Source organism: Oncorhynchus nerka, linkage group LG3 (assembly GCF_034236695.1).
Source record: "Oncorhynchus nerka isolate Pitt River linkage group LG3, Oner_Uvic_2.0, whole genome shotgun sequence".
Classification (NCBI taxonomy): domain Eukaryota; kingdom Metazoa; phylum Chordata; class Actinopteri; order Salmoniformes; family Salmonidae; genus Oncorhynchus; species Oncorhynchus nerka.
Genome location: NC_088398.1, coordinates 17,951,919 through 17,974,576, shown reverse-complemented (window position 1 = coordinate 17,974,576; position 22,658 = coordinate 17,951,919). Strand labels below are relative to the sequence as shown.

Below are 22,658 nucleotides of genomic sequence, written 5' to 3'. Positions count from 1 at the left end.
TACACCTTGTGCTGGGGACAATAAAAGGCCACTCTAAAATGTGCAGTTTTATCACACAACACAATACCACAGATGTCTCAAGTTTTTAGGGAACAGGCAATTGGCCTGCTGACTGTAGGACTGTCCACCCAAGCTGTTGACAGATAATTGAATGTTCATTTCTCTACCATATGTCGCCTCCAACATTGTTTTAGAGAATTTGGCAGTAAGTCCAACCGCTGCCACGTGTATGGCGTTGTGTGGGGGAGCAGTTTGCTGACGTTAACGTTGTGAACAGAGTGCCCCATGCTGGCGGTTGGGTTATGGTATGGGCGGGCATAAGCTACAGACAACAAACACAATTGCATTTTTATCAATGGCAATTTGAATGCACATAGATACCGTGACAAGATCGAGGCCCATTGTCATGCCATTCATCCGCCGCCATCACCTCATGTTTCAGCATGATAATGCCCAGCCACATATCGCAAGGATCTATACACATTTCCTGGAAGCTGAAAATGTCCCAGTTTTTCCATGGCCTGCATACTCACCAGACATGTCACCCATTGGGCGTGTTTGGGATGCTCTGGATCAAAGTGTCCAACAGCGTGTTCCAGTTCCTACCAATATCCAGCAACTTCGTACCTCCATTGAAGAGTGGGACAAGATTCTACATGCCACAATCAACAGCCTGATCAACTCTATGTGAAGATGCGTCTTGCTGCATGAGGAAAATGGTGGTCACACCAGATACTGTCTGATCCACACCCTTTTTTTAAAGATATGTGACCACCGGATGCATATCTGTATTCCCAGTCATGTGAAATCCATAGATTATGGCCTAATGAATTTATTTCAATTGACTGATTTCCTTATAGGAACTGTAACTCTGTAAAATATTTGAAATTGTTGCATGTTGAGTTTATATTTTTTTTCAGTATACATACATTTAACAAATAGGTCTAATTTAAACCTACATTTTAGACTTTTTAACTGACATTTAGTTCATGGTCAGGTAAAAAAAAATATATAAATTACTTGCAAATGACTCACCGGTTTGGTGGCTGCACCTGCTGCGATAGCCAACTTTCCAATCCCAACTTTCCAATCAGCGCGCAGATGCAATGATTGTCCTATGCTTTTCACGTCTTCCACGGTTTAATCAGGAAAAACTACAGTATAATAACCGTTTAATTATAAGTTTACCATAGTCTTGGTGATTAAAAAAAATACATTTTACTTTGTCCAATTAATAAAAAGAAATACAGATCATCCGAATTGCCCTAACGTCTACAGGTAACGTGTCATGTGTCACTTGATCTCGAGGAGGAAACCAGTTTGACGTTTTGTTTGTCTTGCTCGGTGTTTGAGTCGCCACTCCCACGATGATGCTTGGCTAGTCGTAAGTGTGTATCCTGTTACTCAGTTTCGCATCTCCTCTCAACTGTATGTGTGGGTGTTCGTGCGAATTACAAAATACTGTATACCTATTACATTATGCACTTTTAATTCAGTTTTAATGGTAACCTAATACCAAACTCACCTCTCTTGCATACTCGAGTGCGTCTGTTTGTGAGTCCTCTATGGCAACGGGCATGCGCTCTGTAGGGTGCACATTGGAAGGAGAGAAGGCATGGGCAGATTCAGGAATTTACAGTGTGTGAAAGCTCTTTATTTCATTGGCCCCCTCTCTCCAAGAATGCTGCTGACTCCTTGGATCCTGCTCATCTTGGAAGTGCCAACTATTCAACCCCCAGTTTCAAAACCTCCATACCCTTGTATAAACCCAGAGGAAAATGGCAACAATTTCCCACCCTTTGATAAGAACATGAGGATGACAGCCCGGAACCAATTTAGAACACTTAGAATAAGAACTGAAAGACTGAAGTTTGTAGGCTTCACTTCTTCTAAACTGTTTGTCTGTTACAATGAACTTTCACAATGATTGTGATGTTCACTTTAGGTTCACTGAGATCAAGCTAGATACAGGTTGCAGTTCACTGACTATCTTGATCTCATGGTTCTAATATGGTAACATGTGCCACAGAAACTGATTACTCAACCCAGTGCAAATGGTCTGCTGTCTTTTTAAAAATGGTGTGTTTTCAAAGCAACAAACGTATATCCTGTAATATCTTTAACATCAGACAAACATTTTTTATTCACCATCACACAATTCACAAAACATGGTTGTCAGTATTAAACGCATTATTATATATATAAAACAAGTCTACACAAGGTTATAAAAAAGCTTTCCCTTTAAAAACACAACTGTAAATTTGACATAAGCCAAAGATAGTTGAAATGTTCAACAAAGTATATCTAAGATGAAGTTTGGTTAGGCTTTAAGGGCTCTACACACTAAGACCACATTACACGTGTCAGTGTCAAACACTTAATATCAAACATGGCTAAAACTGTGTCTAGTACAGTAGCTCTGTATAAGCTTATATCAAGATGACACAATCAAATAATGTATGTTACCAAGTACTTTTTCTAGTTAATTGTATGAAATGCATATGTCTAAGAAAATTAAATGAAATCAGTTTGGAAAAATCAAGACCTTTGATAGGCACACAGCAGACAACAATATCAGAGGCTAAATAATAACCACATAATATTGTAAGGCAGAATAATTGCAATTGAGGTTAGCTATAAGTGGGACAAACTCGATCCTGTAAACCATCAAACCTACACAAAGGTTTTGGCATTTTCAGAAAATAAATATGTCAAACTTAAAAAAGGCACAGACAAATCCATTTCAGAAAATGGCTACACCCTATAGGTCAAATGGGGGTGAGGTGCAACAGAAATGCTTTGTAAACTACACTGGTTTGATCAGGAACCATGTCTGAGACATGAAGATTCAACTCTGTGGACCAACACGGGCTTTAGGCACCTGCACATCACGTGTTCGTTACGCGTATCGTCACTGCCATAGTCAGTCATTCTGTAACTTAAGAGTAGTGTTGACCGGTGCATCACTCACAAAAGACTTCTCTCCATTTCCCCATGGTGGGATGATAGAGGTGGTCTGAGGCTGTGTTAGTGACCCCAGTGGTCTTATTTAGGAATTGCTGCTGAGTCTACGGCGAATGAGAGAAGCAGGCTTGGTCTCCGTGTCCTCCTGGTCGCTCTCACACTGTCTCTGACAAGGGGACAAATGCAGAGATAGTCAGATATAAGCATATCAACAGCCTCATCAATATGTTGATATTAAGAGGATAATAAAGGCTTTATAACAGTTCAAATAAAAGGTATAGTAATATTATTATGAAAGTTCTACAGGTCTTAGTCAGACTTTAATAAAAGGGCAGAAGCCAGCATTTCTCCTGGTCTAGACCCAGTCCTTTCTGCTCTCTTACCAGTTCCGGGTCCTCCTGTGACCTACTTTTACACTGCAACCGCAGGCGAAATAATCTGTTACACGCCCACACCATGTTAAACGACATCTACAGAGGGGGGGGGGGGGGGGGGTTAAGAAGGGTATGAAAAGAGGTGTCCATAGGAAAGCAGTACTTTTGAAAGATTAAGGAAAATATGGTGCAATACAATGTCTGGACCAGCAGGTGTCCCCCTCTCACCAGTATTGTAGGACTACTGCACACCAATGCAGATACAAGGTAGGAGAAATAAAGAGGAAGCTACTTTGGAGTATTGAGATGCACCACTGGCACTTACCTTCCATTTCCTCTTGGCGTTGAACTTCTTGAAGCTTTTCATGTTGATGGATGATCGACTTCTGTTAGCCGCCTGTTTGCGCGTGAGGGGCTGATAAACAAGGAATTAACGTGATATTTTAATAGACGCTTTAGCCTTTATCCAAAGTGACATGCTTTCCAGTGTGAATCACTCACAACTTTCCTACTCAAACCTTATAATGTGCTTATGTTGGGTTTATGTATTAAAGTTACCCCAATCAAATCACAATTCTATCTCACCTTGATCCAAGGGTGTACTAGACATTCATTCGCTGTCATTCTCTCTCTGTAGGAGGGACACATCATTAAGTAATAGACTGTTGCATAGTATACAGACGTTATAGACAACCATATCAATTACACTAATAAATGAATGCGTGACCATTTGTTTACATTGGGTCGTTGACCAGCAGTTTCTCAATAAAGTCTTTGGCCATGGCGCTGGTCTGGTTGAAATAGATCTCTTCAAACTCATAGATCATCCCCACGATGTTCTTTAGTGTCTCTTCATCATTATCTCCTTGAAAGGGGGACAAACCACTCAACCTGTAGAATAGGGGGGTATTAGAGAATACAGTGCCTTGCGAAAGTATTCGGCCCCCTTGAACTTTGCGACCTTTTGCCACATTTCAGGCTTCAAACATAAAGATATAAAACTGTATTTTTTTGTGAAGAACCAACAACAAGTGGGACACAATCATGAAGTGGAACGACATTTATTGGATATTTCAAACTTTTTTAACAAATCAAAAACGGAAAAATTGGGCGTGCAAAATTATTCAGCCCCCTTAAGGTAATACTTTGTAGCGCCACCTTTTGCTGCGATTACAGCTGTAATTCGCTTGGGGTATGTGTCTATCAGTTTTGCACATCGAGAGACTGAAATCTTTTCCCATTCCTCCTTGCAAAACAGCTCGAGCTCAGTGAGGTTGGATGGAGAGCATTTGTGAACAGCAGTTTTCAGTTCTTTCCACAGATTCTCGATTGGATTCAGGTCTGGACTTTGACTTGGCCATTCTAACACCTGGATATGTTTATTTTTGAACCATTCCATTGTAGATTTTGCTTTATGTTTTAGATCATTGTCTTGTTTGAAGACAAATCTCCGCCCCAGTCTCAGGTCTTTTGCAGACTCCATCAGGTTTTCTTCCAGAATGGTCCTGTATTTGGCTCCATCCATCTTCCCATCAATTTTAACCATCTTCCCTGTCCCTGCTGAAGAAAAGCAGGCCCAAACCATGATGCTGCCACCACCATGTTTGACAGTGGGGATGGTGTGTTCAGGGTGATGAGCTGTGTTGCTTTTACGCCAAACATAACGTTTTGCATTGTTGCCAAAAAGTTCAATTTTGGTTTCATCTGACCAGAGTACCTTCTTCCACATGTTTGGTATGTCTCCCAGGTGGTTTGTGGCAAACTTTAAACGACCCTTTTTATGGATATCTTTAAGAAATGGCTTTCTTCTTGCCACTCTTCCATAAAGGCCAGATTTGTGCAATATACGACTGATTGTTGTCCTATGGACAGAGTCTCCCACCTCAGCTGTAGATCTCTGCAGTTCATCCAGAGTGATCATGGGCCTCTTGGCTGCATCTCTGATCAGTCTTCTCCTTGTATGAGCTGAAAGTTTAGAGGGACGGCCAGGTCTTGGTAGATTTGCAGTGGTCTGATACTCCTTCCATTTCAATATTATCGCTTGCACCGTGCTCCTTGGGATGTTTAAAGCTTGGGAAATATTTTTGTATCCAAATCCGGCTTTAAACTTCTTCACAACAGTATCTCGGACCTGCCTGGTGTGTTCCTTGTTCTTCATGATGCTCTCTGCGCTTTTAACGGACCTCTGAGACTATCACAGTGCAGGTGCATTTATACGGAGACTTGATTACACACAGGTGGATTGTATTTATCATCATTAGTCATTTAGGTCAACATTGGATCATTCAGAGATCCTCACTGAACTTCTGGAGAGAGTTTGCTGCACTGAAAGTAAAGGGGCTGAATAATTTTGCACGCCCAATTTTTCAGTTTTTTGATTTGTTAAAAAAGTTTGAAATATCCAATAAATGTCATTCCACTTCATGATTGTGTCCCACTTGTTGATTCTTCACAAAAAAATACAGTTTTATATCTTTATGTTTGATGCCTGAAATGTGGCAAAAGGTCGCAAAGTTCAAGGGGGCCGAATACTTTCGCAAGGCACTGTATGTTTAGCTACCAGAGGAGGCTGGTGGGCAGATCTATAGGAGGACAGGCTCATTGTAATGGCTGCAATGTAATAAATGGAAGGGAGTCAAACGTGGTTTCATATTTGATACTGTTCCATAAATTTTATTCCAGACATTACAATTACCCAGTCATCCTATAGCTCCTCCCACCAACCTCCACTGGTAGCTACGATATGTCAAGTTCAAATTGTCCACTTGTTCTGTATACTCACAATATGTAGGTTATCACACCAATACTCCTGGAGAGGAAAGAGAAGAGAGATGAGTGACTTTGTGCACAAAACTATTTACCCCAGCAGTCAAGGCAGCTGGGACATTTTGTTTTTCTAATGAATAACATTGTAGTAATGGTTACCACATGTCGGCTGCCTCACTCAGGGGTTCGTAGTTAATCACCTCAGGGGCTGGGAGGAGAACGGAAAGGGAGAAATCATGAGATACACACAACACAATCCAGCCTTATCCAGAAAAACAGAGTATGTGTAAGAGATGAAAATAACAGATAGTCAAAAAAATAGAGTGACATATTTTGTAAGGACCTGAGAATACAATAGAGGAGCGTGTCACTTCCTTTTGTCACAACAGTCACTGTGTCATTGTGTTAGGGAAACACTGGGTGATGTTAAGACTGCTGTTGCACAGTAGAATGGTATTCTCTAACCGACTTTAAATGCTCTAAATTCTTATAGTAAAACACATGAAAATGGGCAACTAGTTGGGCAATGAGTGGGTTATGGTAGAATCCATGGCCCTACAATAATCCCCATGCAAGTATTCATTCCGTTACACTCTTTGTGTTGGCGACTCAGGTTGCATCACGTACTTCAGGCCTGTTGAAACTTCTCACCTAGTCACACATCTCTCACTACCCCCAGTGCCCCACCACATGCTCTGATGTCACATCCTGTCCACAACCACACTACTACCCCTTGGAAACTGTCTCCATGGAAACTTCAGCACCTTTCTAGAGGCTCAGGCTAAATAAAAACTAAAACAGACAGGAAGACACACACCATTATCACACACTAACAAAATGCTCACACATACTGACTGACACAATTTCCACCACCAAACACAGACAGTAAACACGTGGAATGTTCCACTTACCGATGTACTGTGGGGTCCCAGAGAGGCTCCTGTACTCCTCCCCCTGTTTGAGGCGATGGGCCAGTCCAAAGTCAATGATCTTGATGTGGGGGTGTGGCATCATCTTGTCTGCCAGCATAATGTTCTCTGGCTAAATGGAAAACAGAGAGTGTTACACAAACAATGCCAAATCCTGATGGAATGAAAAACAGCCCAAATGGATTTAGTCAAGGGTCAGGAAAGGAGGGGCCCGTCCCACCTAATTCACGGAACGGGGCAACACTGCTTTCTATCGGCTCTATTGCTATCCTTGTGTCTCACCTTGAGGTCAAAGTGGGCAATGTTCTTAGTGTGCATAAAGCCAACTCCCTTGAGGATCTGCTTCAGGAACTCTATGGCCTCCTCCTCAGACAAGCTCTCCTTCTCTGCTATGAAATCAAACAGCTCCCCACCACTAATACTAGAGCAGAGATGGGAGGGGAGTGGAGGAGAGAGAAAGAGAGAAAAAAAATGGAACAAATAAAGATAATTAAATAGATGTAAGTTTGTCAGTAGAATATATCTCTCACATACAGATGTAGGATATTAATTTGACCATCCTGTTACAGGAGAACATTTAAAACCATTAATATATTTGAGACTTTAAAAGGCTTCTGAAGTTTAATTTCCACTTTGAAATTTCAGACTTGATTTTCCTTTATGAATAATGTATCAACCCCTACATAAATGTCCATTAATGATAATCCACATAATAATTAACATTTCTTGTTGCTGCAGAATTGTTTCCCTGCTGTATCAAACTGGCTCAAATTAAGATCTTACATCTATCGACTTATAAAATGGCATCTCAGTCATTCCTATTAAACTTACTCAAAAGCGAATCAGCCTAAAAATTTGCTTCAAGATCTTTTATTCATGCACACTCTTGCCTCTTGGAGTACAGCACCAGGTTGATTGCAGTTGTGTGTGTCTGTGGGTTGTTCAGTTATATTAATAGTTTTGAGTGGTCTGTCTGGCCTGGACTATTAGATTAGTGCTAGTATTGACAGGAGGATTAGATGGGCTGACGGGACCAAGTGCTTCTCATTGTGTTCCCATTAAACAGGGTGGGAGTGAGAGTGGTGCTCCACGCAACTATTTCCATCCCACCTGCTGTGGGCTGAGGGGGACGACAGACAGACAGACAGAGACCAGCAGAGGTCTCCCCCTCCCTCCATCTGTCCCCACTTGACTCACAGCTCCACGATGAGCACCACCTCAGCGCGACTCTCAAACACGTCCCTGAGGGCCATGACGTTGGTGTGCTGCAAGCTCTGCAGTATCTCCACCTCCCTCTCCACACTCTTCCTCTCCAGGCCCAGGCGACTACTGGCGCTCCGACGCAGCTTCAGGAACTTCCCCGCCCAGCGGACCCCGGATGCACGCTCCAGCACCGCACGCACTTGCCCAAAGTGACCACTAGAGGGGGCCAGAGAGGGATGTTATCATAGAGAACTTTTGCATTGTGCTCGAGATTACGCTGAACTACTCCTGTGATGCTAATAGGCCTAAAGCTTGTTTGAATTTGAGATGAGAGAGAGAGTAACTGAGGGGCATTGCACCTTTCTAGTACCATTTACTTAGCAGTGTATTCCTAGCTTTATAAGTAAATAACGTAAAGTTAAATTCAAATCAATTCAAATGAACGTAAATTCAAGTCTAGCGCCGTTTCATTCTTTACTCCAAACCTTCTCACTCACCTGCCAAGAACCTCTCCAATCTCATAGTAGTCCTCCACATTCTGCAGCTTAATCTGAGCCATGGTCTTGCTCTTTTTCCCTCTTTCCCCCCCTCACACTCTTTTTCTGATTGTTTCCCAGAGCTACTGCATTCTGTAGAAGTGAGGGAAGAAAGAGGGATGACAGAACAGATGTGGAAGGTAAACTAAAATGTATTTCAAAGATAGACGCAAGTGAAGGCACCAGACAGCATCAGGAACCATGGAAGAATGCCGGGACAATAAACAGAACTCTGTGTGTAGATAGAATTATGACAAGCGTATAGCAGCGAGACCAAAGTAGATAAACTATAAACTAATGGAAACAGACATGGACATAAATTGAAAAAAGGCACACGCACACAACCGTGTTCGCTGGCAGAGTCAGAGGAGTTGGGTTAAATGCGGAAAACACATTTCAGTTGAACAACTGACTAGGTATCCCCCTTTCCCTTTCCAGATGTTTTAGGTTGGCTTCGCGTAGCTACGAACACAAGAAAACAGCCAAACCCCATGATTTGTATAACATTAGTTTTTTCAATAGCTTTGGTGAGATGTTCACAAGTATGTCACAACGGTTAGTACAAAACAGATCCTCAAAAAGGCAGTCGTTTCAAAACTCTAAGCACATTTCCAATTGACTCGATGCAATACTTCATGATGAAGATCTGCTCTGTAGCATCTAGGCCCCAATTCAATTTGTATTGTGAAAGTTCAGCGCTATAACGCAATTAAAATTTAAAGGTAATTTCTGATTGAGGCGACATATGCAGCATTTACTGTGAATGCAGTCTCCCTGAACGTGGGAACAGTCCCTTTAAATTTAAATCACGCATGGGATAGAAATTAAATACATTTTCAGTCTAATTTTATGGGTAGTGCCAGTGTATTGCCTAATGTCAAAACAGTGTAATATACATTTCTGTAGCATATTACATTCAAAGGGCAATTTTGCATTTGCTGCTATTAGATTGTTAGTTAAAATAACTAAATTGAGAAGATATCATGATGCATTTTGGTGATTAAATCAATGTTCTCATGGTATTTCACAGTAAACTAGTGGTTAGAACATTGGGCCAATAACTGAAAGTTTGCTGGATCGAATCCCCGAAGTGACAAGGTAAAAATCTGTCGTTCTGCCCCTGAGCAAGGTAGTTAACCCACTGATCCCCAGGCACCGAAGACATAGATGTCGATTATGGCAGCCCCCCCGCACCTCTCTGATTCAGTGGGGAAGACACACTTCAGTTGTACAACTGACTGGTATCCCCCTTTCCCTAAACATATATTTTGGGTCAATGCTTGTGTGGTGAAAGTCTCCAAACAAAATTAATACAAAATAAAAAAGGTTTTGAATATAAGATTTGCTGTTTTACAAGTCTTACCAGTTTGGAGTTTTGTACTAAGAGATTAGAAAATTCACCACGAAAAGATCACCAAAGCGATTGGAAAAGCCTCAAAAAAACAACTATACTGCTTCCTTGCATTTCATGTGTGTGTTTGATGGTTAGTCCTGCACTAACACTGATAACTTGAACAAAGGCAGCCACTGACAGCACCCTTATCCGGATGTTTTATATAGAACAGACATTTTCTGCTGCGTGTCTGATATATATATATATATATATGTGTGTGTGTCGACATCACCTTGCCTGAGGTATGGAAGTTGTTTATGAATGTTAAATGGGTAATAGAGATGTTACTACGTCACGTTAATGAATGCTTAACAACTGTTCCATCATGGCTTTTTGATTTAGCAACGAAAACTAAATAATTATTCTTCACACACAACCACCAACACACATCCTTCCCTGCTGATGCTGGAGCACAAAGGCATGCTCTGTATCTGTAAATATTTACATATCCCCGGAAATATCCTTCATTTATCAGTGAACACCCCAATGTGTTGTTAGCACACACACACTAACTACCTAACCACGGGCCAATGTGTTCTGCTTAACCGCAACACAGATGAGAATCATTCTGTGAAAAGAGAAAGACAGAGAGGTGTGTCCATATTCCCCTATGTGGCCCGTCTACAGGGCCTGGGAGTTTCTACTGTGTATGAGTGATGCACGGCCTGATAACGGGTATTCGATAACGGGTAATCGATAGTCGGATAATACATCAATATACTCCTCACACTCCGTCATGGGAAGTTCTATCACTACATACCAAATCAAAATTGTATTCGTCACATACGCTGAATACAACTGGTGTAGACCTTACCGTGAAATGCTTACTTATGAGCCCTTCCCAACGATGCAGAGTTTAGAGATATTAATAACTAAAAATACGTAGTAAGAGGAAGAAAATAAAATACACAAGAATGGAGCTATATACAGGGAGTACCAGATCAATGTACAGTCGTGGCCAAAAGTTTTGAGAATGACAAATATTAATTCACAAAGTCTGTTGCCTCAGTGTCTTTAGATATTTTTGTCAGATGTTACTATGGAATACTGAAGTATAATTACAAGCATTTCATAAGTGTCTAAGGCTTTTATTGACAGTTACATGAAGTTGATGCAAAGAGTCAATATTTGCAGTGTTGACTCTTCTTTTTCAAGACCTCTGCAATCCGCCCTGGCATGCTGTCAATTAACTTCTGGGCCACATCCTGACTGATGGCAGCCCATTCTTTTGCCTTATGCCAAGGTACTCCATGCTGGAAAAGGCATTGTTCGTCACCCAACTGTTCCTGGATGGTTGGGAGAAGTTGCTCTCTAAGGATGTGTTGGCACCATTCTTTATTCATGGCTGTGTTCTTAGGCAAAATTGTGAGTGAGCACACTCCCTTGGCTGAGAAACAACCCCCACATACGAATGGTCTCAGGATGCTTTACTGTTGGCATGACACAGGACTGATGGTAGCGCTCACCTTGTCTTCTCCGGACAAACTTTTTTCCAGATGCCCCAAACAATCGGAAAGGGGATTCAGAGAAAATGACTTTACCCCAGTCCTCAGCAGTCCAATCCCTGTACCTTTTGCAGAATACCAGTCTGTCCCTGATGTTTTTCCCTGGAGAGAAGTGGCTTCTTTGCTGCCCTTCTTGACACCAGGCCATCCTCAAAGTCTTCGCCTCACTGTGCGTGCAGATGCACTCACAGCTGCCTGCTGCCATTCCTGAGCAAGCTCTGTACTGGTGGTGCCCCGATCCCGCAACTGAATCAACTTTAGGTTATGGTCCTGGCACTTGGACTTTCTTGGGCGCTCTGAAGCCTTCTTCACAACAATTGCACCGCTCTCCTTGAAGTTCTTGATGATCCGATAAATGGTTAATTTATGGGCAATCTTACTGGCAGGAATATCCTTTCCTGTGAAGCCCTTTTGTGCACAGCAATGATGACGGCACGTGTTTCCATGCAGGTAACCATGGTTGACAGAGGAAGAACAATGATTACAAGCACCACCCTCCTTTTGAAGCTTCCAGTCTGTTATTCGAACTCAATCAGCATGACAGAGTGATCCCCAGCCTTGTCAACACTCACACCTGTGTTAACGATTGAATCACTGACATGATGTCAGCTGGTCCTTTTGTGGCAGGGCTGAAATGCAGTGGAAATGTTTTTGGGGGATTCAGTTCATTTGCATGGCAAAGAGGGACTTTGCAATTAATTGCAATTCATCTGATCACTCTTTGTAACATTCTGGAGTATATGCAAATTGCCATCATACAAACTGAGGCAGCAGACTGTGAAAATGAATATTTGTGTCATTCTCAAAACCTTTGGCCACGACTGTATGGTAGCAGAGTGAACAGTCTATGGCAATTCGAGCCTTCCTCCGACACTGCCTGATATAAAAGGTCCTGGATGGCAGGGAGCTCAGCCCCAGTGATGTACTGGGCTGTTCACATCACCCTCTGTAGTGCTTTGCTGTCATTTACCATACCTAGTGGCGATGCAGCCAGTCAAGATGTTCTCGATGGTGCAGCTGTAGAACTTTGAGGATCCGAGGGCCCATGCCAAATCTTTTCAGCCTCCGGAGGGGGAAGAGGTGCTGCCATGCCCGCTTCACGACTGTGCAGGTGTGGACCATGTTAAGTCATTAATGATGTGGCCGCCAAGGAACTTGAAGCTCTCGACCCGCTCCACAACAGCCCTGTCGATGTGGATGGGGGTGTGCTCTCCCCTCTTTCTCCTATAGTCCATGATCAGCTCCTTGGTTTTACTGAAGTTGATGGAGAGGTTGATGTCCTGGCATCACACTGGTAAGTCTCTGACCTCCTCCCTGTAGGCTGACTCATCGCCGTCTATCATCAGGCCTACCACTGTCATGTCGTCAGCAAACTTGATGGTGTTTGAGTTGTGCGTGGCCACGCAGTCGTGGGTGAACAGGGAGTACAGGAGGGGATTAAACACAAACCCATGGGGGGGCCCCGTGTTAAGGGACATCGTGGTGGAGGTGTTCTTGCCTACCCTCACCACCTGGGGCCGACCTGTCAGGAAGTCCAGGGTCCAGTTGCAGAGGGATGGGTTCAGTCCCAGGGTCCATAACTTGGTGATGATCTTGGTGGGGACTATGGTGTTGAACGCTGAGCTGTAGTCTAGGAACAGCATTCTCACATAGTTATTTCCCCTCTTGTCCAGGTGGGAGAGGGCAGTATGAAGTGCAATTGAGATTGCATCATCTGTGGATCTATTGGGGCAGTATGCAAATTGGAGTGGGTCTAGGGAGTCTGGGATGATGTTGTTGATGTGTGTCATGACCAGCCTTTCAAAGCACTTCATAATTACAGATGTGAGTTCTACAGGGCGATAGTCATTTAGACAATGTTGGTCAGCTTGAAACATGTTGGGATTAGACTGGAACAAGGAGATATTGAAAATGTCTGTGAAGACACCCACCAGCCGTTCTGCGCATGCTTTGAGAACGAACCCTGGTATTCTGTCTGGCAGGCGGCCTTGTGATTGTTAACCCGTTTAAACGTTCTGTTCACAGCGGCCATGGAGAGCGAGATCACACAATAATCTTTTTATGCTCCCTTCGTGAAAGCCCGTTTTTGGGATTATTGTGTGATCTCGCTCTCCATGGCCAATGTGAGCAAAACGTTTAAACGGCTGGATTTCCCTTCGTAATCGATTATCGTCTGCGAGCCCTGCCACATAAAATGAGAGTTGGAGCCCATGTAATAGGATTCCTACTATATTGTTCTTTTGCATGTTTGATGTCTCGTCGGAGGTCATATCGGGCTTTCTTGTATGCGTCCATGTTCAATTCCTTGTAAGCCGTAACCCTGGTCTTCAGCTCAGTGTGGATATTGCCTGTAATCACGCACCCCCAAACACCTTCGTGCGGCTATGGGCTCACAATTATTTTTCTGTCTGTGCGTGTGTTCACTCACACCGGTGCATTTGTCTGACAATATGCATTGATGCAAACTGGAAAAATATGGTAAAAAAAACAGGATGTGTGTGTCTGTGTGGTGTGCATGCATGCATGTGTGAAATGACAGTGTGTCTGTGTGCTAGTTTGAAAAGAGAAGAGTCTGATGACAGGGTGTTTGTGTCTATGCCTTTGTTGGGAGACAATGGCAGGACATGTGACGTGTATACAGAACCTGTCAAAAGTTTAGACACCTACTCATGCAAGGGTTTTTTAGTTTGACTATTTTCTAAATTGTAGAATAATAGTGAAGACATCACAACTATGAAATAACACATATGGAATCATGTAATAATGTATTTGTATTTTTTTTTAAACCTTTAACCAGGCAAGTCAGTAAAGAACAAATTCTTATTTATAATGACAGCCGACACCGGCCAAACCGGGATGACGCTGGGCCAATTGTGCGCCGCCCTATGGGACTCCCATTCACGGCCGGTTGTGATACAGCTTGGATTCGAACCAGGGTGTATATAGTGACGCCTCAAGAACTGAGATACAATGCCTTAGACCGCTGCGCACTCTGGAGCCCAAAAAAAGTTAAACATATCAAAATATATTTGAGATTTTTCAAAGTATCCACCCTTTGCTTAGACAGCGTGGCATTCTCTCAACCAGCTTCATGAGGTAGGCACCTGGAATGGATTTCAATTAACAGGTGTGCCTTGTTAAGTTTTTTTTTTTTTTTTTTTAACTGGGCAAGTCAGTCTTATTTTCAATGACGGCCTAGGAACAGTGGGTTAACTGCCTTCTTCAGGGGCAGAACGACAGATTTTTACCTTGTCAGCTCTGGGATTCGATCTTGCAACCTTTCGGTTACTCGTCCAACACTAATTATTAGGCCTCTTAATGCGTTTGCTATAATCAGTTGTGTTGTGACAAGGTAGGGGTGGTATAAGGAAGATGGTATTTTACCAAATAGGGCCAAGTCCATATTATGGCAAGAACAGCTCAAGTAAGAAAAGAGAAACACCAGTCCATCATTACTTTAAGACATGAAGGTCAGTCAATACGGAAAATTTCAAGAACTGAAAGTTTCAAGTGCAGTCGCAAAAACCATCAAGCGATTTGATATAACTGTCTCTCATGAGGGCCGTCACAGGAAAGGAAGACCGAGTTACTTCTGCTGCAAGGGATAAGTTAGCGTTAAATGCACCTCAGATTTCAGCCCAAATAAATACTTCAGAGTTCAAGTAACAAACACATCTCAACATCAACTGTTCAGAGGAGACTGCTTGAGTCAGGCCTTCATGGTCCAATTGCTGCAAAGAAACCACTACTAAAGGACACCAATAATAAGAAGAGACTTGCTTTGGACAAGAAACACAAGCAATGAACATCAGACCGGTGGAAATCTGTCCTTTGGTCTGATGAGTCCAAATTTGAGATTTCTAGTTCCAACCGGTGTCTTTGAGACGCAGAGTAGGTGAAAGGATGATCTCCACATGTGTGGTTCCCACAGTGAAGCATGGAGGTGGTGTGATGGTGCTTTGCTGTTGACACTCTCTGATTTATTTAGAATGCAAGGCACACTTAACCAGCATGGTTACCACGGCATTCTGCAGTGATATGCCACCCCATCTGGTTTGCGCTTAGTGGGACTCATTTGTTTTTCAACAGGACAATTACCCAACACACCTCCAGGCGGTGTAAGGGCTATTTGACCAAGAAGGAGAGTGGTGAAGTGCTGCATCAGATGACCTGGCCGCCACAACCACCCAATCTCAACCCAATTGAGATCGTTTGGGATGAGTTGGACCTCTGAGTGGAGGAAAAGCAGCCAACGAGTGCTCAGCATGTGGGAACTCCTTCAAGACTGTTTGAAAAGCCTTCCAGGTGAAGCTGGTTGAGAGAATGCCTCAAGTGTGCAAAGCTGTCATCAAGGCAACAGGTGGCTACTTTGTATCATCTCAAATGTAAAATATATTTTGATTTGTTTAACACTTTTTTGGTTACTACATGACTCCAAATGTGTTACTTCACAGTTGAGAGTCATCTGGAATGCATTTCAATTAACAGGTGTGCCTGAAAGTTCATTTGTGTGTGAACTTGTGACTGTGTGCATGTGACTCTGTGTACGTGCATGTGTATTTGACTGCATGTCATATGCATGACCTATTCTGGTCCACTACTAGACTACTGTAACACTAGTAAAACGTCTACTCCAGTACATCCATTGTCAAGGACTGACTGTCCAAATGGAAAAACATATACAGATGCTGTATCTTAATTTGAGCCAGTTTCACACAACAGGAATATAATCCTGGAGCAACAGGAAATGTGAATTGTTATAATCAATGGACATTTTTTGTAGGGGTTGATACCACAGGAGGCTGCTGTGGGGAGGACGGCTCATAATAAAGGCTGGAACGAAGCAAATGGAATGGCATCAAACACATGGAATCCATGCGTTTGATACCATTCCACTAATTTTTAAATATTTTTTTTACACCTTTATTTTACTAGGCAAGTCAGTTAAGAACAAATTCTTATTTTCAATGACGGCCTAGGAACAGTGGGTTAACTGCCTGTTCCGCACAAGCCATTACCACAAGCCCATCCTCCCTAATTAAGGTGCCACCAACCTCCTGTGGTTGATACATTTTTCATTAAGGCAAACCAAGTCCGAGATTATGTGGAAATTACAAATTTTAAAAGCCTTTTTCAACATTGAATACACTACAAGTTTGCATTTCCTGTTGTTGAGGAACATTACTGCAACGGGATGATCAAATTAAGATATGCCATCTGTATAGCCCCAGAGATTAGGACACATATAGGGTATCACCACAGCTATGTCCCATAAAACAGAGAGAGCGAGAGAGAGAGTGCATGAATGAGAAGTGAGTTATTTATATCAAACAATTGTGAGAATTGACATGAAGAATGGGAGGGGAATGCTTTGGCCACTAGATACTAGAGTCTAACGTGGAATCATCCATTCAAGCCTGAAACAAGTGACAATGGAAAAGTTGATGCGTAATTTGTGACATTGTAAAAGCGGCGTCCATGGGTTTTGTATGACATTACACATCCCAAAAAAATAAAAATAATAATAGTGTTTTAAATGGCCAACACCGCTTGATTTTCATCAAATGGAACCAACAGACAGACGAGGGAAATGGCTCCTCATAAATAAGCCTACTCAAATAAATTGATTTTGGGTCATCTTTCGTTTGAGAAAAGGTAGACGGTGGTTATAGTTAAAGCTACTCACCCAAATAAATTCACGATAATCTCGGGCGCAGTTTTGATGCGAGGTTGGGCGTGTCACAACTTTCTACTTCTTCAACGTTGTAGTAGGCTTTACGAACGCCCGAAGTTAAAGTAAGTGTGTCTCCCTTGAATAGAGAATAATTAGCTTGTACCGTATTCCGACAGCAACCGGTTTCCGTGCCGGAGAGAGATTAGTAGGCAGACTGGTTCGACGGCTCCCTTTATTTCAATGCGCGTTGGTTACCCAAGCCTACAGGGGAGCTAGAGAAACGCGACATACACCAAGGAAAGCCCTCGCATACTTTTTTTTTTTAAACCTCAATATTCATGTAGACTATAAAAGGTGCCTGTGGTGGCCCTGAATCAATCCACTGATTAGTCTACTACAATCAAATTTCTTGGATATGTTGCGTGCCATTTGCAAATAGGCCTACTGCACAGTGCACTGGTTGTAGGCTACTGTGTGATGTGGTAAAAAAGTACCCTAAAGGCAGGGTTGGGTAGGTAACCCTAAATGTAATCCGTTAGTTACTAGTTACCTGTCCAACATTGTAATCAACGTAATTTTGTATTACCCAAACTCAGTAACTTAATCCGATTAGGCTACTTTCAGTTACTTTTGGATTATTTTTTCCCATTAAGGCCATAGGCAAAAATTGTGATTTTGCTTCATCTATCAATTTTCAGATATTGGGATATTTTGCAACTATAACTTCTATACTTTCAAAAAATGTACAAATACATCGGCAATAATGTATATAAATACTTTATTTGTATAATTTTATATTAACTTCTTCAACTACACCTACCATAAATATCGTTCTTGATAGCATGTTTCATGTAGAACTTCAATCGCTATTTTTAAAACTCTCCATGTTGAATCATATATCATTCAAAAGCTTGTTTTCCGGAGCATATCATTAGCTAGTCCATACACTGCAATAGCCTTTGTAGACTGAAAGATGAGAAATGTCCTGACATGCGACTGGTTACTTCATCCCTAAAGCCAACACCTCATTTGGCCGCCTTTCGTTCCAGTTCTCTGCTGCCTGTGACTGGAACGAATTGCAAAAATCGCTGAAGTTGGAGACTTTTATCTCCCTCACCAACTTCAAACATCTGCTATCTGAGCAGCTAACCGATCGCTGCCGCTGTATATAGTCTATCGGTAAATAGCCCACCCATTTCAACCTACCTCATCCCCATACTGTTTTTATTTATTTTATTTTCTGCTCTTTTGCACACCAATATCTCTACCTGTACATGACCATCTGATAATTTATCACAAAATTGTAATTATTCGCCTACCTCCTCATGCCTTTTGCACACAATGTATATAGACTCTCCTTTTTTCTACTGTATTATTGACTTGTTAATTGTTTACTCCATGTGTAACTCTGTGTTGTCTGTTCACACTGCTGTGCTTTATCTTGGCCAGGTCGCAGTTGCAAATGAGAACTTGTTCTCAACTAGCCTACCTGGTTAAATAAAGGTGAAATAAAAATTAAATAAAAATTACTGGCATTTAATGGCCCTTACGGCAACCTGATTGGTTAAAATGCCTCAAGAGCCGCACAGCACTTTCTTGTTTGAAAGCATCTCCCGCGAAGAATCAACGTAAAGAGAGACTCAATTCGAAAATGTAGAAGAATATACATACAGTATGTGAATAAAGTAGATGATCGCAGTTAGCCAATGCGAGAAAAGCAGTGAATGAAAGAAAAAACGTGCCTGATTCTCCGATCGAGGCAGTGACAGTACAGGTTGAGGAGGAAAAGGAGGTAGGTAGGAGGTATCCAGACTAGAGGTCGACCGATTCATCAGAATGGCCGATTAATTAGGGCCGATTTCAAGTTTTCATAACAATCAGAAATCGTTATTTAACTAGGCAAGTCAGTTAAGAACACATTCTTATTTTCAATGATGGCTTAGGAACGGTGGGTTAACTGCTTTGTTCAGGGGCAGAACCTTGTCAGCTCTGGGATTCAAACTAGTCCAACGCTCCAACCACCTGCCTCTCATTGCACTCCACGAGGAGCCTGCCTGTTGCAGTAGAAGCCAAGGTAAGTTTCTAGCTAGCATTGAACATATCTCATAAAAAACGATCAATCAATCATAATCACTAGTTAACTACACATGGTTGATGATATTCCTAGTTTATCTAGCGTGTCCTGCATTGCATATAATTGATGCAACGCAGGGGGATGATTTAACAAAGCGCATTTGCGAAAAAAGCAAAAATCGTTTGATGACTGTACCTAACCATAAACACCAATGCCTGTCTTAAAATCAATACACAGAAGTATATATTTTTAAACATGCATATTTAGCTAAAAGAAATCCAGGTTAGCAGGCAATATTAACCAGGTGAAATTGTGTCACTTCTCTTGCATTCATTGCACGCAGAGTCAGGGTATATGCAACAGTTTGGGCAGCCTAGCTCATTGCGAACAAATTTGCCAGAATTTTACGTAAATATTGACATAACATTGAAGGTTGTGCAATGTAACAGGAATATTTAGACTTAGGAATGCCATCCGTTAGATAAAATACAGAACGGTTCCGTATTTCACTGAAATAAACGTTTTGTTTTCGAAATGATAGTTTCCGGATTCGACCATATTAATGACCAAAGGCTCGTATTTCTGTGTGTTATTATGTTATAATTAAATCTATGCTTTGATAGAGCAGCCTGACTGAGCGATGGTAGGCAGCAACAGGCTCGTAACCATTCATTCAAACAGCACTTTCGTGCATTTTGCCAGCAGCTCTTCGCAAGCACAGCTGTTTATGACTTCAAGCCTATCATCTCCCGAGATTAGCCGATGTGAAATGGCTAGCTAGTTATCGGGGTGCGCGCTAATAGTGTTTCAAACGTCACTCGCTCTGAGACTTGGAGTAGTTATTCCCCTTGCTCTGCATGGGTAAAGCTGCTTCGAGGGTGGCTGTTGTCGATGTGTTCCTGGTTCGAGCCCAGTTCATGAATTTATCACTGCTAAAGTGAAAGTCATCCTCTCTTGGGGAATGCTGCTTTTTAGTTAGCTTTGCGACAGTATCAAAAAGGAATCAGCGTGTAAATCAGCTAGAAAGATGTGTCGGCATCGAGTAATTGTCTCTGGCCCCCTCCCAGTTATTGGGAGTGATGAGCTCTACAGCAGAGTCTCACAACTCAATCGCTGGTTGAAAACTGTTTTCTGCCCCTCCCAAAAGATAGAATTTGTAGATAATTGGCCCTCTTTCTGGGACTCACCCACAAACAGGACCAAGCCTGATCTGCTGAGGAGTGACGGACTCCATCCTAGCTGGAGGGGTGCTCTCATCTTATCTACCAACATAGACAGGGCTCTAACTCCTCTAGCTCCACAATGAAATAGGGTGCAGGCCAGGCAGCAGGCTGTTAGCCAGCCTGCCAGCATAGTGGAGTCTGCCACTAGCACAGTCAGTGTAGTCAGCTCAGCTATCCCCATTGAGACCGCGTCTGTGCCTCGACCTAGGTTGGGCAAAACTAAACATGGCGGTGTTCGCCTTAGCAATTTCACTAGGATAAAGACCTCCTCCATTCCTGTCATTATTGAAAGAGATCATGATACCTCACATCTTAAAATAGGGCTACTTAATGTTAGATCCCTTACTTCAAAGGCAATTATAGTCAATGAACTAATCACTGATCATAATCTTGATGTGATTGGCCTGACTGAAATATGGCTTAAGCCTGATGAATTTACTGTGTTAAATGAGGCCTCACCTCCTGGCTACACTAGTGACCATATCCCCCCGTGCATCTCGCAAAGGCGGAGGTGTTGCTAACATTTACGATAGCAAATTTCAATTTACAAAAAAAAAAATGACGTTTTCGTCTTTTGAGCTTCTAGTCATGAAATCAATGCAGCCTACTCAATCACTTTTTATAGCTACTGTTTCCAGGCCTCCTGGGCCATATACAGCGTTCCTCATTGAGTTCCCTGAATTCCTATCGGACCTTGTAGTCATAGCAGATAATATTCTAATCTTTGGTGACTTTAATATTCACATGGAAAAGTCCACAGACCCACTGCAAAAGGCTTTCGGGGCCATCATCGACTCAGTGGGTTTTGTCCAACATGTCTCTGGACCCACTCACTGTCACAGTCATACTCTGGACCTAGTTTTGTCCCATGGAATAAATGTTGTGGATCTTAATGTTTTTCCTCATAATCCTGGACTATCGGACCACCATTTTATTACGTTTGCAATTGCAACAAATAATCTGCTCAGACCCCAACCAAGGAACATCAAAGGTCATGCTATAAATTCACAGACAACACAAAGATTCCTTGATGTCCTTCCAGATTCCCTCTGTCTACCCAAGGACGCCAGAGGACAAAACTCAGTTAACCACCTAACTGAGGAACTCAATTTAACCTTGCGCAATACCCTAGATACAGTTGCACCCCTAAAAACTAAAAACATTTCTCATAAGAAACTAGCTCCCTGGTACACAGAAAATACCCGAGCTCTGAAGCAAGCTTCCAGAAAATTGGAACGGAAATGGCGCCACACCAAACTGGAAGTCTTCCGACTAGCTTGGAAAGACAGTACCGTGCAGTACCGAAGAGCCATTACTGCTGCTCGATCATCCTATTTTTCTAACTTAATTGAGGAAAATAAGAACAATCCGAAATTCCTTTTTGATACTGTCACAAACCTAACTAAAAAGCAGCATTCCCCAAGAGAGGATGGCATTCACTTCAGCAGTGATAAATTCATGAACTTCTTTGAGGAAAAGATCATGATTATTAGAAAGCAAATTACGGACTCCTTTTTAATTCTGCGTATTCCTTCAAAGCTCAGTTGTCCTGAGTCTGCACAACTCTGCCAGGACCTAGGATCAAGAAAGACGCTCAAGTGTTTTAGTACTATATCTCTTGACACAATGATGAAAATAATCATGGCCTCTAAACCTTCAAGCTGCATACTGGACCCTATTCCAATTAAACTACTGAAAGAGCTGCTTCCTGTGCTTGGCCCTCCTATGTTGAACATAATAAATGGCTCCCTATCCACCAGATGTGTACCAAACTCACTAAAAGTGGCAGTAATAAAGCCTCTCTTGAAAAAGCCAAACCTTGACCCAGAAAATATAAAAAACTATTGGCCTATATCGAATCTTCCATTCCTCTCAAACATTTTAGAAAAGGCTGTTGCACAGCAACTCACTACCTTCCTGGAGACAAACAATGTATACGAAATGCTTCAGTCTGGTTTTAGACCCCATCATAGCACTGAGACTGCACTTGTGAAGGTGGTAAATGACCTTTTAATGG

At 42.2% G+C, this 22,658-nt stretch overlaps 2 protein-coding genes across 5 annotated transcripts in view; both read right to left on the bottom strand.

The window, feature by feature from the left end:
- arhgef2 (rho/rac guanine nucleotide exchange factor (GEF) 2) overlaps nt 1–1,602 on the bottom strand; it is a 62,790-nt gene extending 61,188 nt beyond the window's left edge. For 3 of the 4 annotated variants that reach the window (XM_065009059.1, XM_065009060.1, XM_065009061.1), the window contains exon 1: nt 1,526–1,602. In XM_065009059.1, coding sequence (XP_064865131.1) covers nt 1,526–1,579 — 54 coding nt within the window. In that variant the 5' untranslated portion in view covers nt 1,580–1,602. Of the gene's footprint in view, nt 1–1,035; nt 1,303–1,525 lie in introns of those variants that run through there. The other variant, XM_065009067.1, reaches the window with a different exon arrangement.
- Nucleotides 1,603–2,114: 512 nt separating this feature from the next.
- Nucleotides 2,115–17,805, bottom strand: LOC115103225 (death-associated protein kinase 2-like). Its single transcript, XM_029624019.1, has 12 exons — nt 17,357–17,805; nt 8,734–8,865; nt 8,231–8,452; nt 7,316–7,454; nt 7,016–7,145; nt 6,264–6,312; nt 6,121–6,147; nt 4,077–4,229; nt 3,924–3,969; nt 3,664–3,753; nt 3,348–3,434; nt 2,115–3,130 (listed from the first exon to the last, which is right to left on the bottom strand). Exons 2-12 carry the CDS (start codon nt 8,793–8,795, stop codon nt 3,050–3,052), a joined length of 1,086 nt encoding a protein of 361 aa, XP_029479879.1. The 5' UTR covers nt 8,796–8,865; nt 17,357–17,805; the 3' UTR covers nt 2,115–3,049.
- Nucleotides 17,806–22,658: the final 4,853 nt, after the last annotated feature.